Source organism: Danio rerio, chromosome 20 (assembly GCF_049306965.1).
Source record: "Danio rerio strain Tuebingen ecotype United States chromosome 20, GRCz12tu, whole genome shotgun sequence".
NCBI lineage: Eukaryota > Metazoa > Chordata > Actinopteri > Cypriniformes > Danionidae > Danio > Danio rerio.
The window spans coordinates 33933266-33952967 of NC_133195.1; the positions used below are offsets into that span (position 1 = coordinate 33933266).

At 34.3% G+C, this 19702-nt stretch overlaps 1 protein-coding gene across 51 annotated transcripts in view; it reads left to right on the plus strand.

Moving 5' to 3' along the window:
• otofa (otoferlin a) overlaps window positions 1-19702 on the plus strand; it is a 145325-nt gene that overhangs the window by 78884 nt on the left and 46739 nt on the right. For all 51 annotated transcript variants that reach the window (XM_073932662.1, XM_073932663.1, XM_009294734.5 and 48 more), the window contains exons 5-8: window positions 1050-1246; window positions 16117-16190; window positions 17051-17177; window positions 17581-17635. In XM_073932662.1, the coding sequence (XP_073788763.1) occupies window positions 1050-1246; window positions 16117-16190; window positions 17051-17177; window positions 17581-17635 (453 nt within the window). The remainder of the gene's footprint in view (window positions 1-1049; window positions 1247-16116; window positions 16191-17050; window positions 17178-17580; window positions 17636-19702) is intronic.

The following is a 19702-nucleotide window of genomic DNA, read 5'->3' on the forward strand; positions in this document are numbered from 1 at the left end:
AAAGCGGTTCATTATTTTTAAATAAGTCTTTTTAGCTGTCCAAAGAAACCTGGTCCTACCCTTACTTGTCTTTATCCTGATGATGTGCTATAGTGTTGACCAAAAACCTTGTTTTCTGATGATAACTAATCAACACATGATGAAGGTTTCTCTCTGACTCGAGACGTGTTTAGTAAAGCCTTTTTGTCCATTTTTAACCACAAATTTGCTGCCACAGTTATTGGCACTCCTTTACCCATTAGGTAATTGGTATGAAATGGAAATCAAAGTGCTTTATTGCCAATCCCTTTTTAAAACTCCTTCCTTTTCCCATAATTTATATAATGATCTTGTTAATAATTTAAAAAAGAGCTACTGTGCATGTACAATGTCATACATGGGGCGGTTATGTACTAATGGTTAGAGAGTTGAACTTGTAATCTAAAGAGACTGAAGGTGAGGGAAGTCAATGATCAGAGCTTTCATCTACCTTCAATAACCACAACTGAGATCCTAGAAGCAATGGCTGCTCATTGCTCAGTGTGTATGTGTGCGTGCGTGCATGCGTGCGTGTGTATAATATGTGGTTGTAAAAAGTTGTATAATGGCATACAGTTGGTAGGACTTAGTTGTACTTTGTGAAGATGGTTTACGGAGACACACCTCATGTTTCTCTAATTTAAAATGCTTAAAAAACATATTTAATAAAGTGTTTTGATATATATATATATATATTTTAGAATTATTTTTAAGGGGTTTTTCACCTTTATTTGGAAAGGACAGTAGTGGTTGCAGACAGGAAAGCATTGAGAGCAGAGAGGGGGGAAGGGTTGGCAAAGGACCTAGAGCCAGCAATCGAACTCGGGTCGCCGTGAGCACCGTGGTGCTATACTGTATGTCAGCGCACTTAACCACTAGGCTATTTTCAAGTGTTTTGATAATTACATTTGGCCACATGTTTCCTGTGAGTGTTGGGTTTAGGGGTAGGGCCATACCTTAAGCATGTTTACTGTATAAAATACATGATGCCTAATTGCTGTAAATATGCATACTGTTCTATTATTTTCCAGACAACCATTTCCATAGAGATCAAATATCAGACCATGGACGGGAGTGTAAAGGTGTGGAGCGATGGTGAATTCCTTGATATTCCAGATGACCTTGATGGAACCTTCCAGTTTGAGACAGATAGTCTTCTCTCAGGACGCAGCCAGAGTTCTGGAACTTCACCTGGACGATCCATTCATGGCATTCCCACATTCCGCAAGTGAGTCAGCCATCACTGCTAATATAATCACCCTCATCATCTTCATCCTCTACAGGCAACGGATTGTAAGATAAAACTGGGATTAGAAGGCAGATGAAGAAGTTAATGAGGGTTAAATGAAGGCTTTATTTTCCATTTTATGTAGCTATATGGACCACAGTGTTGCATAAACATATATAGAAGTGTACATATATAATCATATTATTACTTCATTTTATTTTTGTATTTTAGCACATTTTTTAAACTGTAAACACATTTTTGCTGAATAACATGAAGGCGTAGATTACTTGAATGTGTGGGATGTATTGATTTCCACTAAGCCTACCACTCTTCACATGGCCCCAGATCCATAAATTATAGCCATATGCAGACACAACACTGTTTCTTCCTTATTTGTGTGTTGGCATCATTAGTGTTTTTTATTTTTTTATTTTTTTTGTGAGTGTTTACATATAGTGTTGATGAATATCTGTGATTACTAATGATATTAAGGGAGTTGTTAAAAGTTACTGGTAAATTAGAGCCAAATCATTTATTGCTTTTCATTTAGGATTTTGAAAGCTGCACTCCATTTATATTTAGTATTTAATGTTGATAATAAATTAGTACTTGGTCAACCAATAAATCAGATATATTAAAAACAAATAGTGAACAAATTTGCAATCTTTACCAAGAGATTGATGAATACTGTTGTTTTTTTATCTACAGTATGTGTTAAATATGACATGTTTATTAAAACACAATAGTAATGTATTGTGACATGCTAGTATGTGCTGGCAAAATCATCACCTTGGAATTATAAGGTTCTCTCTGCGTTCTGAAAGACTTTGAGATATTGAGCTTCAAAGTTTTTGCATTCCGTAGCAAACAGTATGTGTTTAACATTTGTTTTTTAAATAAAAAGTCTTAAACTGTAAAAGAAAAAACATCCCATAATGTAAAGAAGTTGTCATTTAATATGAATATGTCAATAACTCAATTTTGACAAAAATGTCAGATAGAACCTTAGAATTCGAAGGTGACGACATGTTAAAATATGCTTACAGCATTTTAAAATCGCCACTGTAACCCTGGCATAATAAAACACACTAGCAAACTAGCATCTGCATTGTGCAAAGATTCAGTAAAGGTCTTTGAGTTTGTGTTTTTTATCAACATAATCATAATAATCATAAATATCTTAAAGGGACAGTATGTAAGTTTGACACCCCCCAGTGCTTGAACTAGCATTGCATTACTGTATCAAAATACATGCAAGCGCAGGTTGCCAGATTGATGGGAGTGTGCCTGACTATTGAGCCTAAAGGCTGATATAAGGATTTGAACCATTTTCCAACTAAAAGCAACGGTATACAATAGAAGACATTTTTTTAACTAAAAGGAGTTTTTGTCCGAACCATTACCTAAAATTTAGATTTTAGAAACGGCTTCTATTTCTTACAGGTAAACAACAGGATGACCCTCAGGTACACCTCATGTGCTTTATTCAGTGTTAAATGCTAATAATGTGAGTTTTAATGTCATTTTACATGACATTTATTGCCATACTATTGAAAACAGCAAAAGATAGTTTACCTCAGATCTTGAAAATAAAATAAACCGTTGAACTTTAGAAACGTAATCTCAGTGCAAGCCAAGTTAATAAATATCACTCATTCAGCATCTCCGTTTAATAATGTTATAGAGGTTTAATATGTACCGATTAGATGATAAATCTTGCAGTTTCATGAGTAAGTGCATATTCTGTGCTTCCAAATGGCTATATTTAAATTTTCTATTATGTTTTATTTGGTGCAAGCAGCCAAATTTCTTATCACTGCAAATCCCGTCATGTAGCGTGTTGTTAGGACATGGGGTTGTATGTGATGTAACAACAACATGGCCATGTTGGACAATGTAGCCTGCTCACCTAATGTTTATGTTCATAATATTTATAATATTTGCTAATTAATAACCACCTCTTGTGGATCTCTGATTCTGCTACTGTCCACCGGAGGTCGCATTTTTGGTCACAGACACATGCTTTAAGAGCCTTCCTAACTGATGTTCCTAACTTCCTACGCTGTTTTACCTGAAGGTAACCCAAGGCGCTGAATTAAAATTGGCTAAAGTCGCAGTGTGTGGGTTAAAAGAAACAAAGCAAACACACCGTTTTGGCACATAACAGAAATTTTCAAAGCAAAATAACTGACTTTAGCATTGTTTTTCAGATAAACAAGAATGTTCACTTAGCATGTTTCATAAGTATGGTATTTCTATGCTTTAAAAGAGTAAAAAACTTACATACAGCACCTTTAAAGAAATATTTGACTTCTGCATACACACGTATTGCTAATGAGAAACACTGTAAAAAAATATAACCCAAAATCATTTAGACATTTATATGATGTTCAATTCAATACAATTCAATTCACCTTTATTTGTATAGCGCTTTTAAAATGTGCATAGTGTCAAAGCAGCTTCACATAAAAGATTATAGTAAATTGGAACAGTGTAGTTCAGTTCTTGGAGTTTAAGTTCAGTTCAGTTTAGTTCAGTTCAGTGTGGTTTAATAATGACTACTGAGAGTCCAAACACTGAAGAGCAAATCCATTGATGCGTAGCTCTACCGATCCCGAACCATGCAAGCCATTGGCGACAGCGGTGAGGAAAAAAAACTTCACCAATTGGCAAAAGTGAAGAAAAAAAACCTTGAGAGAAACCAGACTCAGTTGGGCATGACCATTTCCATTTCTCCACTGGCCAAACGTTTTGTGCAGAGCTGCAGTCTCAGCGGCTCACCTCGTTTGTCCCTGGAGCGTCACAGGAATCAGTACATGAATGATGTACATGAAATATTAGCACATTTGTAACTCTTGGGATATCCTACCCTACGAATTTCCAGAAGTTTAAGACCATTTGAGAGCATATTACTGATCATCCGTTATTTGTAATTTTAATGTTTTCATTGATTTAGTTCTGTCATGAGATCAAGTGCAGAGAAAAATCATATTTATATGCTATTCTGTTGTTTTTGGATATGCAGTTATTTATCTTCATGCATAGAAAATTCTTGTCAGAGAGTTATTATCAAAACATTTTAGCACATTTTTAAATTGCATTAACTAACTGATATGGTAAGAGTGTATGAGAACAGACAAAGGGAGGAGACGAGAAAATGAATTCTTCAGGTATGATTAAATTGTATGTGTTTATTATGTACTGCATATACTAGTTGGCATAAATGTCAGTTGCCTAGTCAGACAAACACACCAAAAAGTGAATGTCCAAGCGATGGATTTGGGGTTTCTGTTATACATCTTTCCCATTGCTGACCAGAAGTGAGCACGAAGTCAGTGTCTTTGATGCTTTATTGATGACTTCTGAGCTCACGCTGAGGTTTGCTATACATCTTCAAAAACTTGAAGACATACTGGGAGTAGGACTATGCTTTGTATTCGTCTTAGTTCTGAACTGAATGCAATTTTAGTAGTTCAAGTAGTTTGGTAATACAGCAATCGGCATCTTGAACCATTTGAAGATTATTATTGATTACAAAAATGTGTATTATATTTATATTTGGAAATATTTGACAATCTAGACCATGAACAATTGTAAAACATTTGAGACAATTTAGGTTGTCTCCTTTTTGCATTTATAATAGTCTCCTCACTATTGTTACTTGACCTTCGTTCCTTTTTTTCATTATTGTTTCATTATTTTACTGTGTGTGTGTGTGTGTGTGTGTGTGTGTGTGTGCTTGCGTGCGTGCGTGTGTGCGTGCGTTCGTGTGTTTGTTGTACAGCTGAAGTTGTTGTACCCCAGTGGGACACTGCAAATTTTTAGATCTAAAGTAACTGCAAGTCCTCTCTAATGACTAGACGGTTCTCTCATCTTCACCCCTCTCGCTCCTCCAGCTTTATCTCTGTCTAACATTTCTCTCATTCACGCTAGCTTCTTTCCCTAAAGAGTCTGCAGCTACTTGAACTTGTGCTTTACATTCTCAAAAATTCTGTAACAACCCAGTGTCCATGTGCAGTTTCTGAAAAAAAGGTGCATGTCCAATATAAATGAATAAACAGATATTGACAAGGACTGCTCAATCAGTCGATTCATCTTATAAAAGATCCTATGACCAACTTCTCAGTTATTGAAATCTCAGTTTAGTTTTTTAGACTTTGTTTTGTTTATCTTTTGATTTTATTTATGGTCATCGTTCTAGGCTATAAAAGGTCAGAGATCTAAGTAGGATGTGTATTGTCAAAATCCAGGTGAATCTTTACTGTTTCCAGCAACAGAAAATTATGTATTGGACGTGACTTAGACGTTGACTTACTGTATAAGGCTAGATTGAAATGGCTGTGATGGGTTTGCACTTCGATGTTCTTACTGCAATCAGTCCATTTGAAGATCTTTTGATTAAGTCCCTCAATGGGACTGGTCAATTTCTACCTGCCTTATAAGTAAAACTTTATTGTCATGTAAAGAATTATGTATCTTTACCATTATAATTACATGAAGTGCTTTCATGTTTGAGTAAAATATGGTTAATTTTTTCATTTTTTAAAAATCTGATCAGTTTTTTTATGCCTGACCCATCTATTTAGTCGTTTAGCTGACACTTTTTCTTTCAAAGTGATTTACAATTGAGGAGGGCATTCAGTGATTCACCAAGAAGAGGCAATACACACAAATAGTGCTTATTATGCAAAGGAACAGTTTATGCTCAGAAAATTAAGTGCTAGAGTAAGGAGGGGGAGTGTTTTTATAGAGAGAAGAATATTACTACGGATGGTTTGTCAAGCCCACTCAGTTGTATAAAGCACACTTCATAATGCAGTTCTTTTTAGAAAGATGGAGTAATTGTAAGAAAATGTCTGGTGCAAATGTGCTTAAACTGGCGCAATTGTCGGTTAAAGTGTCAGAAAGGTTTTTTTATTCCTCTTTGTTTTGGTTGTTTTAAGCTTTGTTTAGCCTTTTTTCACATTTTTTAGGGGAAGTCTGCATTGCGAGATAGAAGCATTGTTGATTTAATAAACAGAAATTGAATTTTAAGCTAAAATTTTATTAAATTTACAAATATGGAAATAAGCATTTCTTAACATTCTAAGTCTGTATCTCACAATTCATATTTTTTTCACATCTGAACAATTCCTACTTTATTCCCAGAATCATGACTGCATTTTACAATTCAGACTTTACAATTCCTCAAAATTCTGTTTACAATCCCAAGTATTTTTTCCACAGAATTGTTTATATTATTTTAAAATTTCCCATTAATTGTATTTTAGTAACATCTACCCCTTTCCCAACCCTAAACCCAACCTTCACAACAATGTACAACAGATCTGGATCTGGAGTCTTCTCTTTTAGGCACCGTTTACACTAGTGCGTTTTAGTTTTAAAATGGCGTTTTAGAATGAAAACGATCTGCGTCCGCACTTGCGTTTTACCCAGCGTTTCTGAACAGCTCTCCGTCCGCACCAAAATGCTGAAAACGCACATCACGTGACAACACACACACTCTCAGGCAAGCGCTGCAACCTATCTACCCAGATCAGAGCTCTGCTAGTCGGACTGCTCATCAAGCATCTCCCGCTGGATCTAATCTCACTATATTTATTAAACGTGATATTTCATTCATCTTGTTGTCTTTATCTAACGACATGTTCCCTGACTTTGGTCATTGGAATCAATTACTTGTTCTCAGGTAACGTGTTTTGGCTGAGCGCAAAGATAAGTTAATGATTATTGTAACCACGTAGCCTACATTCTGTATATTGACTGATCGCTTGCCTTTATTATTATATTATAAACTTATTGTATGTTATACTTTTACATTATCAATTATTAAAACAGATATTCAGCAAAAGAGAGGGTATGCTTTTTATTTTCAATGAAATTGAAAGGAGGCAGTTGTTATAGGCTCCGTTTTGTTATAAATATCCACACAGTGAAGATGACGCTCATAAATGCAGCACAACGCCTCAACATTGCATTTTATTGTTGAGAAAGTGAAACAACGTAGCCAGGGTGATGTGAATGAAGTTATAAAGTACACTGTTCCCTTTGAAGATTTACCCGTGTCCTCGGTAGTCTGTTTTCCATATCAAACTGAGAAGGGGGAGACTGCAGCCTTGATCAAACTTGCGAAGTCTGAACTTACAAGAAGAGGACTGCAGGACTGAACTGTGCGTGTTAGGCTACTTAATATTAAGCAAATGCCCCAATCAAATAGACGAATGTCTGCAGCCCCGCCTCTGTTTTCAGATGTCTCCGTTTTCCCTCATCCACACTGTGATGAAGCAGCAGCGTTTTAGAATGAAAACGGCCTTACCAGCGTTTTCAAAACGCTCCGTTTTTCGGCACTCGAAAACTCCAGCGTAGTGTGGACGGATGGCGTAACCATAGCAAAACGTATGTGTTTTAAAACGAAAACGCATTAGTGATATCAGGCCTTAGTATAGCGAATTTACCATGTAAATGGATGATTAGAGCCTTCTCAGCCAACCAATAGGTGCAGAAGGCCCCTACTGAGCCATATCTATAAGCTGATAACCACTGATAAAGCCCATTCAATCGACTGATAAAAATTGAAGCGGGTAATTCTATGTTTACTTCTTAATAGTTTACAAATTCTCAGAATTCCTGTTTTCTTCAGTTCTGTTTTCCCTTCATAATTCTGAATTTACATGTATACAGTAGTCAACATTTGAAGTGGATCTAAAATGTTTTTTAAAAATGTCATAAGACATGAGTGGATGTTGTTTAATAGTTTTAGGAGAACTTTGATGAAAGGTTTTGAACTGCTTCAAATATTTAGACTGTTTCACAGTGCTGCCTTTTTGTCACAATTCTGCCAAGATCTAAGCTTGAAGACCAGCTAATCTGGTTCAAACCATCTATTCTCAGGCTGGTTTAAGCTGTCACAATTGCCACTTCTGATCAGTTTTACTATCATAACTTGTTATTTCTTAGGTAAGCCTAATCAGAAGTGTTGTTCTCCTGAGTTTTTCTCAATGACAGGCCTAAGCTTGCAGTCAAATAACCTTAAACAGAACAAAGGGATTTTCCCAGGGATGTTTGTCACATTAGAGTCGCTGCATTACTCTCGTGGTTCAGTTTGCTGTCTTTGTTGTACTCTAATGTTCAGCCTCCATCCCACCATTCTTTTGTTCTTCTCTCCTCCTTCTTGCATAAAACTGTCACTTTGAACCCACACACACTTTAAAATCTAGGGCACAAAAGCTCAAAGGCACTCATTGTTCAATAATTCATGACTTTAATAGAGTCTCACATTAACGAAACAGAATTGTGCTCCTTTTTCATTCATGCAATAATGAAAAAGGAGAAAAAAAGACCAAAAATAACAACAAGACTATGAAAGCAAGTACTTACAGTAAGTATAGTAATGTCTCTGCTGAACAGGGTTTAAAGTGTCTAGTTTATAACAGCTGATTGATATTTACCATTTAAAGTATCCCGTAGAGAGAAAGTAATTTATAAATAGCAAGCTAATGTACTGTACGTTACTCATAACTGTGTTCTGATCAATGATTTGATGGAAACAAACGGCTTTGCTTTAGTTCAGGTTTTTGGCCAAACTCATCTCAGACATCAAGGTCTCGCTGGCTCTTAAGTGATACATAATTCATTATGCTGCGTTGGGCTTTTCAACACATTCACTTCTGCCTAGATGTATTGCTGTGTGTATATCTCTTGTCATGTTTTAGAAATGGAGGATGATAAACAGTTTTTAAACTGACTTTACGTTGACCTGAATGATTTTCAAAATTCAGTGAGGTTTATGTGTTTAGTTTTAACACATATAAAATATAGAATATTTAGAATGAATTACAGGATCAAAATACAATAGTTCAAGTGATGGTAGTTGAGAAATTGAGAAAATATGAATACTTTTATTTAACAAAGGTGCCTAAAATTGGTCAAAATTGTGACAGTAAGGCAATTATACTGTTTAGAATTGTCAAAACTTTTCATTCGATGTAATAACAAATAATGTTCAGTTTCTTGCACAGATCTACTGTATCATTTGCTTTTATAACAGCTTACAGAAATTAAGGCATGGATATTCATTTTGTTTTGCCAGTGTTTTACTTTTTTTTTTTTTTACTCTCAAAGAGCTGGTAGCCATTGATTTTATGAATCACCAAGGAGAACAGTTTCAACCAGAAATCAACTTTACCATTTTATTTAATAAAAATAAATTAAATTAATTAAATGAAATTTTTATAAATTAAATTTTTAAAAAAATTAAATAAAATAAGTAAACTAAATTAAATTAAATTAAATTAAATTAATATAAAATGCACCCACAGTACAGTAAATGGTCTTGCAGATGGATTGTTTTGGGTCTTTTAACTTTAATTATTAAAAATGTTTCTGAATCGCCAGATCTTGATATTAGAATGATTATTAGATACTGTGGTACTGAAGAGTGTAGTAATGGTTGATGATCTTTCCGTTTGTCATAACAGAAATAAATATCTTTTTTGTTGTTGTGAATAATCAAGTTTAATTGTGTTAAATTGTAATAATATTTTATTATGTAATAATATATTAATTATAAATGTAATTTGTATTTCTTTTTTTTACTGTATGATGAATACTTTGGCCCTTGGTAAACAAAAGAGACTTAAACAAAAAACATTTACAAGTAGTGCATATTCAAACTTGCGATGTTTTTGAATTCTAATCCACATTCAATCATTTAAATACATTTACGTATGCTCATAATGCATCACATCTTAATTCCTGAAGCAAATACAAAATGAATGGTCTTTCACATCTCTCTCCCAGGTGTCATGTTCTCTCCTTTCATTTTGAGTTGACAGTTGTTGTGCTATCTGTATTATGTTACTGGTTCTAATTCTTAAACGGGGTTTAGAAATAACTGGTTTGTGATCAGTGACTTTATGTGCACCATGGATTAGCTTCTCTACTCATAAAAAAATTAAATGTCACTAGATCTCACCCCCGCACATTAAATAACATGAAAAGGTCACTCTTCAGTAGGAGAAGAGGGATTACATGCTTTATTAACATGAGAGTTTGGTTCTGCAAAGGTTTCAAATTCTTAATAAAATTTAATATAAATGTATGATGTATGTCTATTTATATACTCAAATTAATTTTTGTAGTAAACGAAAACAAAGACTAAAACTATTAGTCAAAAAACATTTTCTTTAACTGAGATAGAATTAAAATTGCACAATAAATTAAAAACAAAACAACAAACAGTCACAGAAACATATTTTCTATATAAACATAAAGGTGTCCCAGCTGGGTCAGTTGACATTTCTGTGTTGAGTTTGCATGTTCTCCCCGTGTTGGTGCGGATTTCCTCCGGGTGCTCAGTTTTTCCCCACAGTCCAAAGACATGCACTAAGGCTGAATTGAATAAACTAAATTGGCCGCAGTGTATGAGAGAATGAGTGTGCATGGATGTTTCCCAGTACTGGGTTGCAGCTAGAAGGGCATCTGCTGTATAAAACACATGCTGGATAAGTTGGCGGTTCATTTCGCTGTGGCGACCCTTAATGAATAAAGGGACTAAGTCAAAGGAAAATAAATGAATGAATGAATGAATGAATGAATGAATGAATGAATGAATGAATGAATGAATGAAGGTAAATATATAAACATTAAATAAAGTGTTCACATAAAAAAAACTAAAACTAACAAAACTATCAATGACACCAACTAAAGCTGAACTGAAATGAACAGAAATGTTTAAAACAGCATCAATATAAAAACTAATAAAAATGTAAAGCTACAATAACCTTCACTCAAGTAGAACATTTGAAATTTAATGGTAAAATTAAATATTATTTATTTATCACAAGTATTTCAATGAGTACGTTTACATGGACACCAATAATACAATTTTAATGCGATTAAGACAATACTTTTAGAGTCTACCATGTATACAGGGATTTTTAATTAATTTAATCTGATTAAGGTCATAATCAGACTAAACAGAAATCAAATTAAGACATGTGGAGTTTGCTGAGTTTGTACAGTGCAGTAGAGACCTGTAAACACCTTAATCAAGCTATTATTGTCATGTAGGATTTTCACCACGATTTGCGACAGGATAGTCTATACACACACGACTGTTTGACACTATTCTCTGCACCTACTGAGTCAGTGAAGTACCACAGACACCTGCATCGTGAAATGCTGAGATTTTTTTCCCCATACTGCTTGAGGTTTCAAATTCCATTAAAACAACACTCTTCCAGCAGTTCATACTCGCAATCAATATCTCGTTTGTGACAGGGGGGCTTGCATGAAATGTTTCTGAATGAAAGTGAAAGTGCCAAACTGCAGTTAAGAAGTTAAACAAAATTAGAACTAAAAATGAAACTCCTAAAATTACATGAAAATCCGGAGGAAATTTGGATTGCGTCGTGATGCAATAATGTTAATTGAATTATGTGCTATAACATGTAAAATTACATTATAGCACATAGGGATTATGAAAGGAACTTTCAAAAAGCAACTCATGTAAACACCTTAATCATAATGTTCAGATTAAGGAAAATAATACAATTACTGATGTCCATATAGTCATTGACTGATATTGTACCCAAATGTCTTTCTTGAAGGCATAAAAAAATGTGCAACTGATGCAATCTAAAACTCCTGCTTTCTTCTCTATTCTAAAGCAATGTGTAGGTCAAACAGACACTTTCTTATACAGTATAGTGCTGAAAGTTTACCATACATGTGTGAAGTCAAACCTACTGCAAAACTATTTCATGTGGCACAGAATTAGTTCCAATAAATCCCATAGACCTGGCAAAGGACATTGTTTGCACTGTCAGGTGGTGCCTGTGGGTCGCTTGTTTCTTCATGACCGCTGAAGTGGATCTTTTGATTAAACAGAGCTGCTCTCATCACGCTCTAAAAATCATCTAATTAGTGTTGGGTTACCTTGTCTAGATACAATCCTGCATCTTTCTTGATTTTCTTTTGAATTAATCTTTGATAGAGTCAAAGAGAAAGTCTGAACATAAAGTTTTTATGTAATTTTTATTTTTGGTGATAGAGTATGTTCGAACATACAGTTTTAGTCAGAATTTAGCCCCTTTGATTTTTTTTTCTTTTTAAATCTTTCTCAAATGATGTTTAACAGATTCAGGCAATTTTCACAGTATGTCTGATAATATTTTTTGTTCTGGAGAAAGTCTTATTTGTTTTATTTCGGCTGGAATAAAAGCAGTTTTTAATAAAAAAGATAATAATAAAAAGCATTTTAAGGTCAAAATTATTAGCCCCTTAAAGCAAAATTTTTTTTTCAACAGAACAAACCAGTTGTACATTGTTATACAATGACTTGCCTAATTACCCTAACCTGCCTAGTTAACCTACTGTAATTAACCTAGTTAAGTCTTTAAATGTCACTTGTATAGAAGTGTCTTGAAAAATATCTAGTTAAATATTATTTACTGTCATCATGGCAAAGATCAAATAAATCATATTAGAAATGAGTTAAAAAAAACTTTCATGTTTAGAAATGTGTTAAAAAAATATTTTTTCCGTTAAACAGAAATTAAAATAATAATAATAAACAGGTGGCTAATAATTAAGGGGGGCTAATAATTCTGACTTCAACTGTATGTTATTTTTACATTAATTACAGTTATTACAGTTAGTTTATCTGATAAATGAAAACACACAGGACATTTGTAATTGCTACAACGCACAATACTTATGTATTATTATATACAGAATGCTTCAAAATGATTAAGGTCTCATAACTATTATTCTGAAGTTTAAATGTTCTTATGGTGGACATCTTTCTTTTTTTCTGTTTTGCAGAATGCCAGGTTTTGATTTTGTTATGATCAAAAAGTGTTATTCTATCAAACATTGCTTTCTTAACATTGCTGAAGTTTATAGATTGATATTTTGGTATTTAGATTGGTAAAATAAAGTGGTATTTATTTAATCTTTTTTAAAATTAAACCAATATAATAATCACCATTGAAAATATGAATAGATCATAAATCCAGAGAAACTGCTATAATTTACAATAGTAACCACAGCAAATTTTGTATTATTATAATATTTTACATTTATTTGATACAATATTTAATAGAATGTTTGGTAACACTTTATTTTAATGGTTCTTTTGAGTATTAGTAGACTGTCTGCTTAATATCTGTTGATGCTGGTCCTTTAACTGACTATAAGAAACTTTGCAAGTACACGTCAACTTACACTAACCTTAACCCTTACCCCAACTCTAACCTCAACTGAACAGTCTACTTACTGTAAAATCTAATGAGAATTAGTTGACATGTAAATGCAATATAACTTAAATTCAACACACGAACCATCAAAATAAAGTGTAACTGAATGTTTTTTTATTTTGATTAATGCATCACTGCTAAAAAAGTATTTTTAATTTATTCTGAATGTATATTTAGATTTACACAACAGTAATTTTATATGGGCCACATCTGTGAGATAGTGAGAGTGAATGTGTGGGGGAGTGTGAGTTTGTATTGGTGTGTGTGTGAGTGTGAGGTCACATTCTCTCCTGTTACTTTTTCACCTATACCGGGCCATCATCTCAGGTTCTCCCTTATTGTGGATGTTCCGTTTAGTCTGAGAAGTGTCTCTTTAGCTGTGTGGATTCTGTGCTTGAATCTGGACTAGCTGGACTAGCCACTGAAAATGGACATATAGTACACACTCTAGCCAGGAATATCTATTTTTATACACATTTTCTGTCGGGGGATTTTTGGTTGTTTCTGTTTTGGTGAGTATCCTATGTTATTTGTGTATCTATGAAAGCATATGTGTATATGACGTGTATCAGGATTGTTTTATTTGCGATGCTTTTTGTCTTTCTTTGCATAGCAGAGTCAGATATTTGTTTTCTGCTGTGGATTTCATATACATAAACTTAACACACTTCTTTTTTTATTTTTTTTAATAAAAATGCATACAGTCACTTAGTTTCATAAACGAAAATAAAGTAATAATAATACACAAATGTGATTTGATAAACTTGTGCGCTTTTTACTTAAGAGTAACAAAATAGCTTTTTTGTTTGGAAAAAAAAACGCGTATTATCGTTATTTATTTCTATTAATGGATAAAATCGTGTGAACTTTGAAGACTTTCTCTTCACTGTCACTTTAAGTTGTTTACAAAGATTCAATAAGACAGACTGCATCAGATATGCCTCCATCATATAAGAATGAGCTGCAAATAATAACTAAACTGCAGAATATCCAGGCAATGTAACCTGTAAATGTATGTAATTAATCCAAACACTGGTGAAGTCAGTGTGATCCTGTTGCATTTTCCCTCCACTTAAAGTGCTGAAAGGAAAGAAAGGAACAAAACGATCTGGATTTCTTTCATCTAGTCCTGAGAAAGTATCTATATCCACAGATCACAGCTAATTGGCGAATTGTGCCCATCTTGTTGAATAATTAAGTGCCGTTATTTGTCCAGCCGGCCTGTGACATCATCAGGCCTTTGTGGGGGAACTGATATCTAATCACCATAATATCAGTGCAGAGTTATTGGACACCAGCGGGGCTATTGTGAGTGGGGTCCCGCTGTTGAAACGACTGTCTCGTCTGAGTGATAAATATCACAGAAATTTTCCATCATCATGCTCCAGTAGTGATGATCTGATTGCACTCAAACTTTACAAATGATAAAATAAACTTAAACTGTATGTACAGTGCTCAGTATAAGTACACCTTATTTATACACCTTATTTGTTTTTTAAACAAAACAGATTTATTAAACAGATATTTATTAAAATAATATTTTAGTCACCAAACATATTTAGAGACTGAGAGATAATACAATTAAATTCAAGCAAAATATTGTAAAAAAAAAAAATTACAACCTACAAAATTTAAACTAAATTATTATTATTATTATTATTATTTTGTCTCTTTTGATTTCTTTCTCTTTTATAAAATTTATATTTAATATTTTTCTATAACACATACATTTTGGTGTATTAGTTTCTGAACCATATTTGTCCTCAGTACTGACTGATCTAATGTATATGCACAGATATAATATTGCATAGCTTATGAATGTAAAAATCTGAATTTAAGAAAGAGATTTGTGAGGGGTGGACTTATGAATGCTGAGCACTTTATGTACTGTAAAATGTGTTTGTATACCTGGATATCTTTTAAGAAATATCTATGTGTCAAAGAAAAGTGAAGTTATAAATCAATTTCTCTTTTCTCATGCATCCACACATAAAAATGCATCATGCGTATCAGGCTTTTTATTGATTTATTGACTTGTGCAATGTGTGTCATCATTTTTTTCTGTTTTGTAATAGACCTAAATCCATTTCTCTTTATTTCATGTTCTCTTGAAAATCTTCTCCTGATGTAAACACATTCATTTGCTAAATAGACTGCAGTTTTGACTAAGAATATTTTAATGTGTTGCTTAACTGATCTTGACTCATTTATAAAAGCTCAGAAAACATTCTCGTTATTGTCAGATTATCAGAAAAAGTCAAGGAAAAAGATTGTAGAAGATATCCTATGCTTGCATCATGAGGCAGAGGTGTAAATAATGACTAAATTGCAACACAATGTTTGAAAATTGGGGGAAAGTATCTGTCCATGGCACAACATACAAGTGAGCTGTATGCGTTAATAATTTATATGATTAAATTGTGGAATGTATCCAAATGCATCACTGCTTTTAATACAATATGTATGAAACATAATCATATTTCTTAGTTTAAACTGGTATAAATTATTCAGTGTTAGGGAGGCTCGGAGGTAGAGGTGATTTAAAAAGGAATCGCAGAGCAAATATTGATTTCCCCCTCCGTTCGTGCTTGTTTGTGTGTTGTGTTGTAGGGCAGGAAAAGGAGTGTTCTCAGCCATGAAGCTGGGCAAGACCCGCACCTCTAAAGATGACCACAAAAAAGGAGGTAAATATTGATCATCATTAGAACACTTGTGGAAGATGAAAGTCTAATGTACAGTATGTTTATTGAACAAAATTGCGAGAGTTTGAAGAGTTTAAAAGACCCACCCCTCAATGACAAAGGTCTAGAATTTGTCCCATACATGAGCTCATTTGTCCTATTTTGACTGTTACACCATCATAAATTGTGAAAATAACCCATTGAAAAAGGCTTTAAGACCAAGCGGAATCCTCTGTCGATCGTCACATCAGTGTGACTTCAGCTAATCAGTTCTGGCCAATGCAAACTATTATTTTTCATGAGTCCAACATCCAGCTGTGCAATAAAACATACAATATGTAAGTGAAGTTATTTTTCGCTATTGTATTATTTTTAAATAGAGAAAACATTTTGCTAGTAAATTTTGGACCTTATTCTTGATAACAAAAACAAATGACCAATAAAAAAGCGTGAAGCACCCAATTTGGACCATATTAAAATGAATTTGAATACTAATTTAGCAATTTTTGTTGTTATCCATGTTTTTTCTATAAAATGTACTTTTTCTTAACAAGAGAGGCTAGAAAATTGTATTAAATTGGCAAAAAAATAAAATAATAATAATCATTAGCAGCTATTAAGTATAAGTATTTGTGTCTCCATTTTTAATCATTATATGACATTCATTCATTGATATTCACTGGTTTTGATTTGTTGGTATTTTACTTTAGACATCAATTGTAAAGACTGAAGAATCATAAACTGCACATTAGACATGAAACTTTAAAAGGAACAGAAGTTGATTGCATATTATAAATATATATTTTATAAAAGAAATGGAGCCTGTTCCTTTCAAAGTTTCACTTCTGTGCTCTTGTGTGCAGATGATGCTGCCATTCTGGATGCAGAAGATCTGGATCGAAAAGCCATGCGTCTAGGCGGCATTCTTGACCCTGATACAATCTCACTGGCCTCGGTTACTGCAGTGACCACTAATGTCTCCAACAAAAGGTCACATGTCTAATGTGCACATGCTGTATTTTTAAACCCATACACGTACACTATTCTATTTTGAAGTTTGTATGTTTGCTTCTTGAAGTTTATATGTTTGTGAAAAGGTCACAGGGAAGAAAAACCTCCTATTTATGTCTTTCTTTCTTTCTTTCTTTCTTTCTTTCTTTCTTTCTTCCTTTCTAAAATTAAAGAAAGAACAGTTTGCTTTGTTTCTGATGTTGTTTCATTGACTTTTGTTTTTCATGTAATTAGTTTGATAAAAATACCTAATCAAGGTCTAGTTGACATGTTTGATTTTCCATATTTTATTGTGTGCTCGACATAATACATGCAAAATTTGATTTAAAACAACTAATCGTTTAAATTTGTGTCCTTAAGGTTGATCCTCTTGTTTTTCCAGATCAAAGCCTGACATTAAAATGGAGCCGAGTTCAGGGCGTCCGGTTGATTATCAGGTAGGAACAGAGAAACGATTAAACAGAGAGAAAAGGGAGCTCGATAACATTCCCTCAGACAAAAGCTTCGCAGCCTCGAATTGCCAAGGAGACATGTTAAGCCAGTGGCATTTATCCTTGAGTAGTGTATTCTGCTCAAAGCCTTGAAACACAGAGCCGTCCCAAATAAACAACATGAGCCTTGAGCGTCAGTGTTTTAGAGAGGCTTTGATGTTTGCTTACTAATTGTCCTCTGCATGCCAGTTGAATTGCAAATTCGCTTCAGTCCTGGCACTGCATAATTCCTTTAAATGCTGGAAATCCATACAGAACATCCCCTGTGTGCTGCGTAAGTGTTTTTTAGGCCATTTTTCACATTATTCCCTTATCTCTAATAGTTCATATTTTGCCAGAGGTTGGGAACTCTGCTTTTCTGTCTTTCTCTTACTTTTACAACTCATTTGCTGAAAGAATAATTGCAGACTGCAATTCTAAGCGTTATTATTATCTGTGTTTTTCTGAAGATTCTATGAAGCAAAGTTTATTTGCATTTGTCTCTTAGTATTGTAGCTTTGGAGTGCAATAAAGGTGGCACAATGTGGTGAACATATTAGAGACATTGCAATTTGTGCAACGCAAGCTCATTGTGGATACGTACCCCTGTCTACATTTCTGGAGACTGCAAATTATGTACCCAGAGGTATGTCTAGCTCCATTTCGTTCGTAAAATGAATGCTATGGGCTAGTATGAGATCGCCATTAGCTCTGTTCCTCTTCATGCTACTGTTAACCGCTTACCTCTGTGTGGACAGCTTTTCTGGTGTCATCAGTTGGCCCAGTAGCTTGTTGTGTAAACCGATTTCCTGACAGCAGGTAAAAGAAAAGAAAAATATAATAAAAACAGGCTGAAAACATAGAGAAATCAGCTGCAATGCTTTTCTTTTTCTAGATTGCCTTTTGAAAACACTATTGGTTGGGTTTAGGGAAGTGGTTGGGATGGTTTGTCAGTCAGTCAGTTGACAGCAAGCTGGCCTGGGGTCTCATGTATCAACGTTTGGATTTACTAACGATGAACTGAACGTGGGAATGTGCGCAGCTCCACGGCAGCTTTATGGCTGGCATACGCACATTTTTTGTGAGTGTCTGTTTTATTTCCATTGGCGACTCCTAGAGGCAGTTGTGTTAAATTGCTCTCTACAAAGTGTCTGAGCCTTGCTCTAGCAGCTATATGAGACGGGTTCATCTAGCAGGTATATAAGGTTTCCATACCGTACCGTTGACCAGCTAAACATTAAAGCACAATTTGCAGCGGTCGCCTGTTTTCCCAATGTAATCTGAGCTATCTACTGCACGCACATTGCTATAAAGACACTATCTGAAGATGAATTTTCATGCGTGAATCAGAAACATTTCCATTCAATGAATGTGCAAATAAAATATGATGCACAAACTTATTATTGAATCCTACTTGTATTTCTCGTGATAAATAGTTGGCAAAATCTGATATGATGCTGGATTCGAACCGAGTTCATGCTCAAACGTGTCAAAACATGTTGAAATGCATCTTACGAGCTGCGCCACTGAGACTGTTACGGATGCAGCAACATTTTACACCCATAAATCACACCATTTCTTTTTTAATTCACTCAGTGCGATGTTCAGACCCAATTGTGTTAACCGCATCAGCTAAACTCTCCCCATTCTATTTTTTTCTTTTGCTGTTAATTCCGGAGAACAAACTTGCAAATAACACCGTTTTCCTCCGGTCTACCTCCGAAAGCAGCACCTCCAATTCACATTCTGTTCAAAGTTTCTCTTTTTGCTTGATTTTGTCATTGCTTTTTCGTTGGGTTTTGCCAAAGTAGAGTCATTAGCATATTCATACGGGGGAGGAGGCAGGAAGGGGGTTTTGTGCTCGTGCATGTTGCGCTCAGTTTCACGTTCGTTCGGATGTACAAAAGAATATGCGTGAGATTCAGCATACGCAGTGTTTCATACATCTGAATTTTTTTCTGCATAAGCACAAAGCTGTAAATGTTTTAGTATGATTTCCATGCAAGTCTTCGTACATGAGGCCCCTGGTCTGCT